Here is a 15,528-nt window from a genome sequence, read left to right as displayed (position 1 = left end):
TACCCCCCCCCCCCTCCCCCCCCCCCCACGCCCCCCGCCACCCCCCCCACCCCCCCCACACCCCCCCCCCCCACCCCCCCCCCCCCCCCCCCCCCCAGCATGCAAAGCATGATTAATTACAGAGTAAGTCATTAATATTCACAGCTAATTAAAGATCCTTATCATGAATAATGGAAATCACTCTCCAAATTATAGGACAAGGATAGAGGAGGTGTGAAAAAGCTCGGTGGAGAGAGGGGGCTACAGAGGAGCAAAACTCTGACACAGGGGCATGAGGGGCAGTGCTGGTACTCTCCTTGTGGGATACCTGGGTCTGGCAGTGCCTTGGTTGAGTATTCAGTGATGGGCAGAAGCTGGTGCAGTGGGCATTGGAATGGGCAGGGGATCCAGCCACAGTGGAGCAAGGACCAGGCAGCCACAAGAGCACCATGCACACCTGCCTGTGGGTCTCAAACCTGCCACCCCATCATGCAGGAGACCCGTTCATGCTGGCCCAGTATTGCACACATCCCCGTGGAGCAGGGACTGTCCTAAACTGATGGTGTACAGCTCCCCTGAGACAGCTGGCCCAAACAGCCTCACAGAGCAAAGCTGGGATGGGGCTGTCTGGTCCCTGGGGAGCAGGTGGGAAGAGAGGGCACCAGCACTTTGCCTGAGCTCCTGTTATACAAATGAAAGGTTTTTAGTGGGAAAGACTCTGGGAGAGTAATACATCTCCCATATTGATCGCGGGCCAGGGACCAAGGCACGGCTTAAACAGTAATTGATTTCTAGCCGCCGAGATGTGTTGGGGAGCATTGATTTAACAGCACTGCAGACACACTGCTACTAATCTGATTAAAGTATTTAGCAGAAATGTTATTCTTTAAAAAAAAACACAGGGAGGTGATAGTGCTGCCTGGGGCCAAGGCCTGCCTAGCATGCTGCCAGTGAGGGTCTGGGGACAGTTCTATGCGTGCACCCTGGAGAAGACATTACTGCCTTGGGACACATCTCCAGCCAGTTGTGCTTGCAGCCATTCCTGATGGAGCTGCCAAGGATGCATGTGAGCCGAGCAGGACACAGGCAAGGCAGAGCCATGGACACATGTCAGGAGTTTGGATGACACGTGGGTGAGCACCCAGCCACCCACCCTGCCAGTGTGGCCACCAGCTGCACTGGGGACGCAACCGGTGTGTGAAGAGCTGGAGGCAGCCTTCAGAGGTGGCCCTGGTTTGAAGCATGCTTGGCTGGTGGAGCATGCATGTGTGCCACACCAGTGCTACAGCAGCCAGAGAGGTACAGGAGCCAAGGTCTGGCAGTGCCTGGGCATGGAGGAAATGCTGAGCCAGGGGATCATGTGCACTTGGCCCTCTGGACACCCGGCATCCCCTTGTGCCCTGCCGCACTCTTGCATGCCGTCTCCTGCTGTCCCCATCCTGCCCCACTGCTGAAAGTGTGGAGGGATGCAGGACTACTCGGAATGGGGCTCACCCACACCATTCCCTGTCCCTGTGTAAAGGCACCAGTTGAGCACAGGTGGAGGGGATCCTGCCACTCCCCATCACACTCATCAGCCCAGTTAATTAACAGGCGATGTCAAACAAATAAATTATTCCTGCTTCCTATTGATTCTAATTTACTGGCCCCTGGAGAGTCCAGGATTGTTTATCCCACCTGTCACCCTGTGTAGCAGCTGCACTAACATTTGCCCTGCTCCCTTCACCTCTCCCACTTCTCCATCTTTGTGCAGAGCTGGGTACAGCTGTGAGGCGCACAGTGCCCTACCACCACTGCCACTTGTGCCCTGGAATGCAACTGCAGCCTGCTCTGCTTCTCCTCCCAGGAAAGGCAGATGCCCTAGTGTCAACAACCCTGGGAGGGGAACTGCCTGCCCATTGTTGTGGCACCCCTGCCTGCCTGGAGTTCAGCTTCATTCAGCGATTTCCTGGACCCTGCCAGCCCTTTCCCCTCCCTACCACCACCAGAAAGGGTGTGGGTGCCAGTTCTGGATTCCCAAGCATCCAGTCCTCCCACCCAGGGCATGCCCATAAAGACAGCAGTGAGATTTCCTCATTGCCCCAAGAGAGGCCACTGCTGCCCAAGCATCAGCCTTTGATCTCTGTCTCCTCTGCAGGAGGTTGATCAAAGCCTGAGTCCCTCCCAGCTCCCATCCCTATGGATGCTGGATCAATAAATCAATCCCAGTTCAGTTGCTGACTGCACAGTAGGCTTGGTTGGGAAATCCTGTAGAGAAGCAGGTTCCTGGCTGCTTTGGGGTCTTGGCTCATGGCTGATGCCACACTGGGGCACCACCCACACCAATCTAGGCTCTCAGGCAGGATGGTAGTGACTGCCAGCTCTTGGCAGCAAGGACTGTCTCTAGCTTAGGTCTGGGCACCAGTAACAGGTCCTGGTCCTCCCCAGCCAGGGCACCACTGCCCAGAGCTGCCTGCACAGGGCTGGGCTTTGTCTGGCAGAAGCCCCTGGGAAAACGTGCAGTGGTGTAAATGGCAGCATGTGGGCTCTCTTCTGGGCACAAGATCATTGGTTGATGCAGCTGAGGGATGCTCTGGGCAGCAGCCTGACAGCATAGAGCTGGCAATGAGCTGAATGCAACCAGAGCAGGCCTGGCCTCACTGCAGTTTCCATAAAGCTACAAGCCATGCTGAACAGGGGCAGCTGGAGGCTGCCAAGGGTCATGGAATGGGATCGTGGGTTCAGACTACCTCCCTACCTGCTGCTCCAGGTGCTGGTGCTTTCCAGAACTGGATGAGCTGGATTTCCTTGGATTGGATGGATTAAACTGATCGCAGCAAGACTCCAGTAGCAGGCTGCTTGCCACATGCCTGTAGCCCAAGCCTGCTTGGAGAGTTTGCTGCTTGGATGTGGGTCATGCAGCATTTAGTTTGGGAAAGGACACACAGAGCACTGGAGCCACTCTTGGGGAACCTGCCATGTCCCTGGTGCTGCCTGTCCTTTCACAAGCCCTTGGATATCTCCCTGCTGCTCTTCTCTTGAAGAAAGTGGAGTAGCAACAGCCCTGCTGCTGTGCCAAGGGGTGGGTGAGGAAGTGTGGTGGATGCTGCTGCCAAGCTCTGCTGCCAAGATAGCCAGAGCCAAGGGGGCCAGCAGATGACTCGCTCATCCTGGGTGGTTCATCCCAGGTGGCTGGCTGGAGCAACCAGAGAGCCAGGGTGGTTTCAGCCATGTTGGGATATCCTGGCTGGAGCCAAACCATCACTCTGCCTCCGGCCCTTGTCTGAATGCACATGCCTGCTCCCTTGAAGGCAGTCCTCATGGGTGCACCTGGCTAATCTCATGGTTCGAAGCCACAAAGCCTCCCCACCACTGACCCACCACTCATTCTGTGAGGGCTGTGGAGTGCCTGGTGGAAAGGAAAGCTGCAGCTCCTATCCAGATTGGCATGGTCCCATGTGATAGGGTGCATGTAGGAGGAGCAGCTGGCAGCACCACATCCAGGAGATAAGCTCCCCGCTCATCCTCATAGTGTGTGACAGGAGGGAGACTTATGGCTCCAAGCTGTGATTTGTGCGCAGCTCCAGCACACTGTATTGATCACCCCTCGTTGCTCCTACTGCTCCCTCACCTCCCAGCCACTGCCTGTTAACTCTTCCAGACCTGGGAACCCCCAGGGCCAGGCACTCTTCCGTGCTGCCGCAGATGAGGTAACAAGGAGCACCCCAGGCCCAGAGTGACTGGGATGCCAGGCCCTCCCCTCTTGGGAGAATTAGCAGGGTTTTTCCTGGCTGGAACTTAGAGCAGAGCAGGCAGGGAGTGTTTGGATGGGTTGGCAGCATGGAGCACCCCTTAGCAAGGAGAGGGGCCAAGGGAGTGCTGGAGGAGCCAAAGGGACAAGGATGGCAGTCTGTGATAAGGAAACAGTGCAGAGGGAATGGGGCATGGTGCCAGGGATTAGTGCTGAGTGTACATGGATGGCAGGTGGTGACAAAGGAACGCTACCCAGGGGACAGTGTGCGATGGCCACAGGCAATGCCAAGGGCACATGGACAGCAGTGTGCACCAAGCAGTCCTGGGGCCAGCTGGGGGGCTGATACCAAAGGGATGGGGGCAGCTGAGGGGGAACGGGGATGGGGCTGCGGGTGGCTCCGCAGCAGCAGCAGGAAACGATGTGTGAAATGAAGAGTTCCTGCCCAGTGCCCAGAGGGAATGTACAGCATACTGAGTAGGGCCGGAGCCAGGGAGGGGGCTGCAGGGGGGTGCACGGCTGAGAGGGTCCCCAGTACTGTGTGGGGACCCCTGACTGAGGGGGCTGCTCCGCAGCATGGGGCTGTGTCCTTCCTACAGGGCAAGCAGGACGGGGGCCTCTTGGCATGGAAGGGGTAGGTCGCTGCTGTGGAGCTGGAGGCTGTGTGGGGCACAGCCCTGCTAGATTAAGCTTTCTCTGCCTCCCTCTCTGTACCCGCCACCCCCATCCCTGCTCACTGGTTTCCCGCTGCTCCGCGGAGATAATTAAATCTGCTATTTCGGCAGGTTCCGCATCCCCTGCCAGGCGGATCCGTAATCAACCTCGAGAGGGCCGGGGGCCCCCCACCTGCGTCCCTCCACCCTCACCGCCCCACACCGGGGCACCTTGCCTGGCTCGGCCGTCTCTATCTGCGTTGGCTCCCAGCCTGCACCCCTGGGGACAATCCTAGGTGCTCGTGGGAGGTTAACACAGTCCTCTCCTGTGTCAGTCACTCCTCCTCTCCAGCTTCAGGGTCGCAGGCTCATGCCGGCTCCTCTGGAGAGGTCAGTCCAGTCCCCGAAGCCAGCCCGGATGCAGAGAGACCCATCCAGTGGTGGCACAGACCCTGACCACGGGCAGGAGCAGCTCCCTACCGGCCACCCCATGTCCCCAGCTTCCCATCCATCCCCAGTTCTGATGTTATCATCTTCCTGCAGCACCCGGGGAAGCTTTAAATAATTCACGGAGGTGAGCTGGAGCACAGATGCTCCCACAGGCAGCTGGGTGTGAGCAGTCAGGAGTGGCCGGGTGGCAGAGATAGGGGTGCTGTCTCTGCTTGCTGCCCAGGGCCTGCTGGCATGTGCCAGCCAGGAAGGAAGGGCTTAGGCTGTTCACATAGGAGAAACACTGAGAGGATCATGCTGAGACAGTTCAGCAGAGTCAGGAAGTGAGCAGGGTGCCTGGGAAGCCCCACACTGTGCGGCTTCTCATACCCAGCCCTGTGCCATGCCTCCTGCATGGTTAGCTCTCCCCTCAGCTCCCCTCTGGCCCAAATCTACTGTGCAGGATCCCAGATTGATTCTTGAGAAAACCTATGAAGCTAGCAGCTCTGGCTGTAATTTTGATCAATAATTTAAGGGGTTAAAACTATTACTAGAATATTAAACCATCTGCTGTTGTCCGAGGCTTGAAGGTGGGAGTGAAGGTGAGGGTACCTGGGTGACCTGCATGGCCACCTCTTGGTCCAGCCAAACCCCCCAACATTACCTGTGCCAGCGCAGTGGGGAGAGTAGCAAGAGTTGCTGTAACTAATTGCCAGCTGTGCCAGGAGAGGGGAGGGCAGCATCCATCAGGGAGCAGAGTTATTGATGGACTCCAAGGTTGCTATTACCTGCCAGCCCTGCTATTACACACACCATCACTCAGTGCATGGCTGCAGCCGCCACATCAGCCCCTCAGCAGTGCCTCGTACTGTGCTGGCCAGGAAAACCACTGGAAACAGGTATAATTACACAGATGGTGCCCACCAGGGGTGTTTTGTCTGCAGCCCTATTACTTGTACTGCTGGCTACCCATTGCACTGATGCTCTTCAGTGCTGCATGCGTTTTCCTCTAAGTCCTTCATCCCCAGCCCCACAACAAGTCAGCACTGTGCAAACCCCATGATACACCCCTGTTCCACCACAGTGCCTTCTCCACCTTCTGCAGCCCCAATGGCTCCATGCAGCCTGGCTGAGCCACAGGCAGGAGGCAGTCTCTGCCATCCTGGTGGTGGTGGGAGCTGGCCTTCCCCATTCACAGGTGATGCTTTTGGGAGTCAATGTGCTTTGACACTGAGAGCCCCCCACAGCCTGACTCCTTTTGAGCACATTAGTCCCTGATCTCCCACTGCCCAGGGAGGGCAACTCCAGGAGGCAAGGAAGTGAATTTCAGGCAGAGTAACCCTGGCCCCCAGTGGGATGTAAAACGGAGCTACATCTGTCTATCTGAATGGAAGGAACAGCCCCGCTATGGGGGAGCAGATAAAAATAGGCTGACATTTACCTGTCAGCCCTGAGCAGGGAAGGAGGAAGGCACTGTGACCAGCCTGTGTCCACTGAGGAACAGGTGATAGGCAGTTGACACCCACTATCCTGCTCAGGCTGCAGAGACAGTGTGACAGCGGTATGGCTGTCTGACAGTAGGGCAGTGTCCTGGGGCAGCACCAGGGATGGGGAATCCCACCAAGGCAGGGGTGCCTGCTGGGCAAACACAGGCACAATTCTGGGGCAGTGAGAGAGCCAGGTGTGTGTGCCAGACCTAGGAGATGTTCTGGCCTGGCTGTGGATGGAGGTGGGCAGCAAGGTGGTTGGCAGTGAATTGGATAATCGTGGCATGGAAAGGCGGTGTGAGCTCAGGATTGGGCTGGTGCCTGAGTCTGGAGCCTGCTAGGGTACTCATTTTCCTAGAGGAAACAGCCAGGGCTGACATCTCCAGCAGAGGTGCTCAGGAAAATGCTCAAGGAAGATAAGGAAACCTTTTACGTAGGCATCCTTCCCTGCAACCAGCAGTAAGAAGCTTCTTCACCTGTTTGAAGCCATGCAATCTGGGCTGCCAAGAAGGAATGATGGCACACTCTGCCCTGCTCAGGAACCAGAGGACAGCAGCTGTTCTCACCTCTCCAACTGCCTGCCGGAGCCCTGACTTCCCATGCACCACTGACCAGAACTGACTATCCTTCTACAATGGCATTAACATTTCCCAGCACTGCTGGCAGTGTTTCTTTGGGATGACACTTGCCTCTTCACAGCCATTTCCGAGCAGCAGAGGCCAGCCTCCCTACAGGCACAGAGGTAAGGATGCCTCCTCCAGTATCGCCAGGTTGGCATCCCACCACAGCACAGGCTCAGGGTGTCTGCCCAAGCCAAGGCAGAACAGCAGAACACAGCCCAGCTCCAGTAAACCCAAGACCTTGGCACCAGAAAGCCAGTGCATGGATGCAGGTGGGAAGGGTTAACTGCTGTGACAGCAGAGCCTCCCCTTCCTCCCCTGTGCTGTGTTTTACAGGCCAGAGCTATTACCAGGAAATGTTCTCATCAGCACCATTGATCCCCTTGTTTACAGTCCAGTAATCCTAGGCTGTTGAGTCAGGAGCAAAGAGGAAAGGAGGGAGGAGATGGCTTCCTCTTGGGCACTGCCTCTGCTTTGCCTGCATCCTGCTTTCTGCTCAACACCTGCCTGAGGCACCGGGATGCACAACCCCTGCTGCACCTAGCTGGGCACTGGAGTCCCTACAGCCAGTGGAAAGACTATGGATGGTGGCACAGTGGCAGGAGCCTGGCTATGAGAGCAGTCATGGCCCTGAATGAGCTGACACATGCAGTAGCTGTGGGTCCCTCCTCGGCAGCATCACCCTCCTGGCACATGGCTGTGTCCCCCACCAGCTGCCCAACACCTGGTCCCAGGGCCTAGTGTGGCAGGCCTGCTTTGTTTTCATTAGGGTGATGAGCAGAGGCGTCACGCTAAATTAGAGACCCTCCTGACTCACAACTCTGCATCTGCCAAGCTGAGCAGCTGCCAGCTGGGAGAGTCCAGTGAAGCAGCAGTGGGCACCCATTGCAGAGGCTGCAATCCCAAGGCTGCCCAACAGCCAGCAGCACAGCAGGGCTGGGTTGTTGGCTCTTGGTGCGGAAAGCTGGCCTTACACAGCCCTGCCTGCCCTTGACCCTGTGTGTCAGCTCTCCCCACACCAGGATGGCTCAGAACCCTATGCAAGGGCTGTGGCTCTCCCTCGTCCTTGACCAAGCTGAGATCCTGCATACCTGTACTAAGCATCTGTGTCCAGGGTGCTTTATGGCATCCATCACTGGAAATTTTGTGAGCTTTTTACTTCTTATGGCTCTGATAACACCATGGTTCAGCCACTTCCCTGTGCCAGTGTCTCAGGTACACAGCCTGGCTGGGAGGGCAGGATTGTGCCACCTTCTACTCACTTCCTCCTCTGGCTGGATTCCACCCATCCCCTGGCCCCTGCTCTGCTAGAAGGGGATAGGTTTTGCTCCCTTTCAAAACCCTCCAGGCCCAGATTTACCTTCCCTCCCTCTGCGAGACCTCAGGAGCCTAGCTGTCTGCCAGAGCCCATGGGAGGGGTAAGGAGCCAGGCTTCCCAGGCAGGCTGGAGCAAGGCTGCAGGTCACAGCCTGATTCTGTTGGGGCTGATCCAGTCTGGCCAAATTCCAAGGTTGGGCCCCCCAGCCCACCCTTTCTCAGCCTGGTTTCAAGACACAAGCACTGCCAGAGCACACACAGCCCAGCCCACTGCACCCCTGCTCCATGTGGGGCTCTGCCCTAGCCCCAACAAACCCAAGGCCTGCCAAAACTGGTGCCTGGTATCTTTCCCCTTCCCTGATCCCTGGTCACCGAGAGCTAGGATCCCCCCTGTCAGCACCCTAGCAGTGCTCTAGGCCCAAGGTCCATGTCCAATCCCCACTGCCCCCGGGATGCTCTACCACTAGGCACTCACTGTCTGGAAGTCGCTGCTGTTGCAGTCCTCATTGCCGAATGTGCAGCGGACAAGCATCTCTCCCAGGTCCATCTGGTGGCCCACACGTGCATAAAATTCCCCCAGGTGAAAAGGACGGCTCTTTTCCTCCTCGCTCATGCCCTGTGTCCCCAGCAGAGCCTCCAGCCTGCTTTCTGGCATCAGGGGTCGTCCAGCACCATCTAGGAGACCCAGCATCTCCCCTGCCCAGTGCAGATCGTGGCTGGAGAGCTGTGAGAAGCGAGCAGGGTTGAGGTTGCAGAGTGTGATGGCAGGGAAAATCTTGTTGTGCTCCGTCTCCTCCTCCAGCTGGGTGTTGTGGGGGTATTGGAAGTACAAGCCCACGCACTTGGCATAGGCATGGATGAGGAGGGCCAGTGAGCCCAGGAAGGCCAGCAACCATAGCAGGTTGCGGACAGTGTAGCGCTGATGCCGGAAGATGTGCTGGATGCCATGGAGAGTAGAATGAGTGGCAAACTCTTCCAGGCTGCACGGATGCTGCTGTGGGGCTGGGACATCGTGCGCTGGGTGCCTGTCAGGGCAGTCCCCAGCAGGAAGGGCTGCAGAGGGACAGGAGGTACCCCAGGGGTGTGGGGGAGGCCTCTGGGCATCCTCCAGCCACATGCTGCTGCCCAGCTCTTCCTCTCCCCACTGAGCGCAGGGTGCCAAGAGGAGGTTTGAGGCGTGGATGATTATCACAAACAAGGGCAGGCTGGGCTGTGCAGCAGGTGATGTGCAGCAGTGCCTGGGCGGGACTGGTGCAGTGTGGTGCCACCCTCACCCTGCCCCGAGCGGGAAGCTCGCTGAGTGCAGCGATCACAGATGTACTTAGTGATCACCACATCCTGCAGGAACTGGAGCCAGAGGCTGAAACATCCTGGAAAGATCAGGGCACTCTCACTGCATGTCCCCTGGGGATGCATGCAATTAGTTGGAGTCTTGCTCACTTCCACTGTCTCCGTGCATTTAGCATGGGTTCCCAAGGGAGGGGGAGACAGGAAAGTCGGCAAATTCCTTGTATGCTGCTTCCAGGACAGATAGGAGCAACCTGGGCAGCCCTGAAGGCCCTAGGGTTAGGAGAGGTGCATGTGTTGTGGAGCAACATCTCTTTGCCTATGGGGATAATAGGGGGACCCTAAGCCCTACACCAGCCATGCATTGGGCTGGCCAAGGAGCTGAGATGCTGAGTGTCACTCTTGCCACAGCTCCTGCACCCTTGGACTCAAGCACCTCCTCAGGGCTCCCCGAAAGCTGCAAAGGGCCAGGCTTCTATGAGCACAGGACGAGGATGAGGAGTGGCAGACCACATGGGGGCACTGACACAGACCTCTGGGGAGTCCTGCGTGCTGGTATCACCTTCATGCCACGGCAGGGATGCTGCCAGGCTCTCTGATGTGGTACTATCTTGAGACCAGGAGATCTGATGTGATGCAGGGGTCGACACTTCTTGGCATTGCCTGCCCTCATAGTGTGCAGGAAGATGCAAATTTTTTTTTCAGATGAACATTGAAGCTGAAGGAAACAGTTGCTTGTAAGCACTGAGAAACACTTCTGTGTCCAAAAGGTTGTCTCCTTTCTGAACCATCTCTCGTTTACTAGTATAAGATACTGCCTTCCCTACTGGGCTCACCAGGCATGCACCTGCCTGGGCAGATCATACAACGCTATTTTGTGACAGTGGGAGCAGAGCAGAGCCACAGAGCAGAGCCATGTCTGTGAGGTCAGAGAGGACAGGTTGGGATCAGGGAGGGCATCCACGCTAGGAGAGGGGCCTGGGTTCTCCCATGCTGCTCCCCAGAAACCTCCAAGAAAGAAAGATGGGGAAATCAGAGTTGAGGATGCTCAGGCACAGGGAGGAGGTGGTGCCCAGTCCCTGCAAGGCTGGAGTGGATGAGAGAGCTGGGCTCTCTCCTGCAGGTGTTTGGACCTGGCTGGATGCCCACAGGGCCACAGAGTGAAGTTAAAGGCACTGCAAGACCCTGAGAGTGTCAGTAGTCACAGGCTGGCAACACTGGCCCTACCTAGCTGCTGTGCTCCCCTGGCCTCTGCTCCCCAGCACAGCAATGCTGGCCCGGCCCAGCTGCACTCCCCTGGCCTGTGCTCCCCAGCACAGCTTTAAATCCATTAGCTTTGCATAATTAGATTTTTCTCAATTACCAGATTATGATAATTAACAGCTCATTTGTAGGAGGCAGTGCCTAATCCCAGCATCACACTTGGCTCAATGCCAGCCTGGTTCTTGAGGCTGCTGGCACTGGGATAGTGGGCAGCAGAGCAAATACTGGCATGGAGGAGCCTCAGAGATGCTCCCAGGACTCCTCCAAAAGCTCTCCACTACTCCTGACCTAGACCTCCCCTTCACTGCCTGGCCAAGACAGTCTGCTTGGAGGGGTAGGTCCCCAAAACAAGGGGGATGAGAGCCCAGCTAGGGAACTATCCTCTAGTGAAAGGAGTCAGCAGTATTTTAGACATGGCTCAGGCACCCACATGGCTCCAAAGGTATAGAAAACAACCTACAATGCCTCATCCTGCAAGCAGCCGCCAAGTGAAACCACAGGGAAGGTTAGTGTTGTGGGCTGGGCAGGCATGGCTGCAGTCATTAGCAGTCCCATTAACAAACTTTCTTAGTCAATAATGTTGTGAGGAGGGACAGGAGAACAAGGAGGCAGCTGCTGGTAAGGTACCAATCTTCATCATGGGAAGGCAGGGCAGTTCAAGCAATTACTGCCCATCAACAGAGCTTCATCCCTAGTAACTTAATGGAGCAAATATTAAGAGAAGAATGGTTCTGAGGACCTCGAGGGCAGGTGAACAGGGAATAATAAAAATGTGCTTGGAGCTCATACAGAATAAATCTGCCCAGTCTGACTTGATAGCCTTTTTTGGGTAAAATTGCTAAATAAATTGATGTTGAGGAGACAAGAGGTGTGATATATTAGGCTTTTATTAAAGCATTTGATACAGTGTCTCAGGGAATTAATTCCCTTTGGTGGGGACAGCCATGCCCAGCCTGGGCCAGGTGCAGCTGAGGGGGTGAGGGAGATGTGGGAGCCTTGGACATGAGTGTGGTGGCATCCTGTGACACTGGTGATGGCAGTGCTGACAGGGCAGCCCCTCTTATTCCATCCAGGTGGAATGTGCTACAGCTCCCACTCCATGACCTGGCTCCCAGGGCAGCTGTGACAGGAGCACTAGTGTTGCATCTGGATAAGGTGGATGCATCACCTGGGGACAGTGCCCATAGTCTGGCCTGTGCCTCTACTGCACCAAACACTTCCATGTGCCCAGAGCCATCCTGCAGCTTCAGGACTCTTCTGCTCCTGCCATGGGGTCTGCTTGCAGAGCTCTGGCTGGGAAGTGGCATCAAGCGTGGGCAGTGGTTATGCCCAGCCAGACACAACTGGATGGGATGTCTCAAGCAGTTCCCATAAGTCTACTTTGCATGGCATTTCTGCTCTTCTGCCATGACAGTATCCAGGCAGAGGATCTGGTCCTGCCTCTCTGCCCTGCATGGGCTGCAATTTCAGCTCATGCAGGCAACAAATCAGCCTGCTTGCCTGGAAGTGGCTGTGTGGCTTCTGCTGCTTCAGCTCGCATTTCCCAGCCTCAAATTACCCCAGGCTGCCAGAGAGCCTGATGGTTTTGTGCCACTCCTCCAAACTCCCCTTCCTCTGTTTCTGTCACCAGATTTTGCCAAAGCCTCTTGAGCGTCCCCATGTCCAGCTGCAGCAACTCTTGTGGGGCAGAGCTTGCCAGACCCAGCTGCTCAACACCACAGGAAGCTGGATGAGCATCGGCAAGGCAGCTTTGCTCAACAGCATTCGCTCCTCAGTCAGATCAGTGCAGGGTCAGAGGTCCCCTGCCAAATTTTGACATCTTTTTCTCAGTAGGGGAGCAGCCCAGAGTGTGTTTTTTGCTGGAAACCACCTGGAGTGCTTCTGCTTGAAAACAGCTTTTTCCCAGTGGGGTTCCTTTGATGCTCACACTGGGAGCACCACATGCAGCAGTTACACTCCCAGCTGGAGTCTCTTTTTCCCTCAGTGAGAAGTCCCTCCTTCTGTCCCCTTCAGCCCCTTCCCCTGTCCAGCAGTGCCAAGCAGCCAGGAACTGGAGGTGTTGGAGGTGAGAGCAAGCAATTTGATGGAAACAGCCCTGCCATGGGGCAGCGAGTGAGGGAATCCTTCTGCTGGCAGCACCCACAAAGCGTTGGGTGTGATGAGGTGCGGGGGGAAGCTGGGGTTGCAACTGCACAGCTCATCCTGGTGCCAGGCCAGCCAAGCTGCCCCATAAAAAAAGCACTAGATCCATGAAACTATTCAGACAGCCCAAGTGGGGGTGATGATCAAAGCACAGTGGTTTAGGGGCCAAGCAGAGAGAAAAGATATGTGTTTGTGTGGCATCAGCAAATTTCCCCACAGCCCCCACTTTTTGGGCAACAGAGGAAGCTACCAAATGAGGCATGTCCACAGTGGTCCCAGCAGGATCCTCTCCCCTCTATGCTATCTTCTCTCTCCCTGCAGTCTGGCTTCTTCCTGCACCAGCTTTTTTCCAGCTCCTTGCACTGGTGCTAATCCCCTAATCTGTACAAAGCGACCATTTTCTGCATGGCACAGCAGCTGCTTTGAAATCTGCATCCCTCCTCCCCCCATAGCCAGCTCCCTTATCAGCAGCGGGTATCAGGTGAGCCAGGCACCATCTACTTCTGATAAACCCAAGTTTTTGCCCTATTTCCATTTATCTCCAGGCTTGTAGTTATCCCTCATCTTGCAACATGCTGTACTGCCTGGCGTGCTGAGGAGCGGAGGTAATAGGTGCTTTGCCAGGCAGCCTTGGACTCCAGTGTCCTGCCATTGGGGTGCAAGGACCTGGTGGGGTGATGCTTGGGGACGGGTCCTGCCCACCATAATGGCTACTGAGTTGCCCCTCCTCTTTCAGCACCCAGGCTGAATTCCCTTTAATCTCACACAGCAGTGGAGATGGATTCTCTCTCCCTGTGAGCCAGATGTGTTGCATGGAGCATAAACACCCGCGACAGTTGTTGTGCTCCTTGGTGCGAAGGCATCAGATGTCTGCATTAAAACAAAGCTCTCCACTTAATTACTCAGGCTGATAATTCAGCGCATGGAGGCGGCTCTGGCTGAGAGCAGAGGGCTGGATCACAGCTGGGACTGGAGAGCCTTGGAGTGCACATTAATCCCAGCTTTTGCAGCCCTGATTAACGGTGCTGGAAACCTGCCTGCCCCATTCATTCCCAGGGGAAGGGTCTGTTACTGCTCCACTGGAGGGGGCTCAGACTGGTGTCCAACTGGCTTTACTGACCCCTCACTAGGACAAGGTGCCCCTTCTCAGCATCTTTGGGGTAGAGTGGTCTGGGACATGAAGGACCATCACTCTGATGGTGTTGCACTGCCCCGGGAACACCCATCCACTGCATCTGGAGCCCATGGGAGCTGGATGCAGGATGGTAAGAGTCAGGCAGGACCCCAGGATCACCCCATACAGGGAACTCCTTCCAGAGCACAGCTGGTGGGAGCTGAAGACAGACCACAGCTGGACTCAGAGCAAGACCAAGCAGACCACCCCAGGCCTTCTCCTTGTGGCCAAAGCTACCTGCTCCTGCTAACCTGAATTTCACTTTCTAGGACCAGCGAACACCTTCTGCAAATTCTTCTTGCTCCTCTCAGTCGTCACTGGGGCCTAGGGCCCTTTCTGGGAGAGTCCCTCACTCAGCTGTGTGGCCTGTGAGCGAGCACCCACCCAGCTCTGCCAGTCTGTCTGGAATGAGATGCACCTTTGGACCTATCTCCCCTGCTCTCTCCCTCCTTTCTGGTTCCCCAGACATGCCCCTACCCCCTTCCCTCTCCTCGTCCTTCCCTGACCCCAGTGCATGGGCATCCCTGGATCTAGGGCATCCCTCTCCCTGTAAAGCCCTCAGTTCTGAACATCCTGCAGAATGGCACTGCTACAGGTCTGCCTGTGGGGTCCTGTCTGTCCAGAAAGACTGATTTCCTCCAGCTCTGCTCCTGCCCTCTTATCTCTCCTCCCTTTGTGTGGTTGGGGTGAATGGGAGTGACAGACCCCATCCTGCCTGGGCTGAGCACCCAGGCTGGTGCTGGGCACACAGGGCAGACAGGCCCAAAGCAGGTAGGCAGGGAGCTGCAGGAAGCACTATCCCAGCGGGCCCCCAAGAGTTAAGTTGTCATGTATTCAGGGCCACACGCTGGCCAGGAATTACACTTTTATCGGCATGCGGTGCTGTTGCCACTTGAATTGGGACTGGGAACTCTATTTCCGAGCTCACCCAAATTATTCTCGAAGAGATAAAGCAAGGTGCAGAGCAGCGCCGGCGCTTCATTAACATTCCCCAGCCCATTCAGCTTTAAATGAAGATTGCCTGCCTCGGAAAATGATAAAATTGAACATGTGAAGCAGGGCATTATGTTCCATCAGCCGATATTATTTCCCACACAGAGGCCGAGCAGAGACACAAACAGCTATTTATGCAGTGCCTGGCCAAGCTGGGGTGGCTTGGGAAGGGGGGGGAAACAGGCAGTGGTGGGGACACAGAGCAGGTGGCGAGTGCCTCCCCTCCCATCCCTTGGTGTGAGAGGGACTACCTGCATACTGCTGAGGCCGCTCTGCTTTTTTAGGCCGCTCTGCTTCCAGTCTTGTGCCTAGAGTTCAAGGTGGGTCTGGAGACCACAGACCTTCTCCATGCATGGTGTGGAAAGGGGCTTGGGGGGTGTGTGGGTTCCCCTGGGCAGTGCTGGGGCATCTCCACCTGCTGACCTGCCCCAAGAATGTGTGTCCCCTACCAGGG

At 56.2% G+C, this 15,528-nt stretch overlaps 1 protein-coding gene across 1 annotated transcript in view; it reads right to left on the bottom strand.

Annotated features, from left to right (window-relative positions):
• The window catches only part of ASIC4 (acid sensing ion channel subunit family member 4), a 63,468-nt gene extending 54,128 nt beyond the window's left edge, over positions 1 to 9,340 (bottom strand). Inside the window, exon 1 of the mRNA XM_071562655.1 lies at positions 8,691 to 9,340. Within this exon, the coding sequence (XP_071418756.1) occupies positions 8,691 to 9,332 (642 nt within the window). The 5' untranslated portion in view covers positions 9,333 to 9,340. The remainder of the gene's footprint in view (positions 1 to 8,690) is intronic.
• Between the last annotated feature and the right edge of the window lie 6,188 nt (positions 9,341 to 15,528).

This window comes from Pithys albifrons, chromosome 8, assembly GCF_047495875.1.
Source record: "Pithys albifrons albifrons isolate INPA30051 chromosome 8, PitAlb_v1, whole genome shotgun sequence".
Classification (NCBI taxonomy): Eukaryota; Metazoa; Chordata; class Aves; order Passeriformes; family Thamnophilidae; genus Pithys; species Pithys albifrons.
Note: the sequence above shows the minus strand (reverse complement) of the source record. Positions and strands in the feature narration are given on the sequence as shown.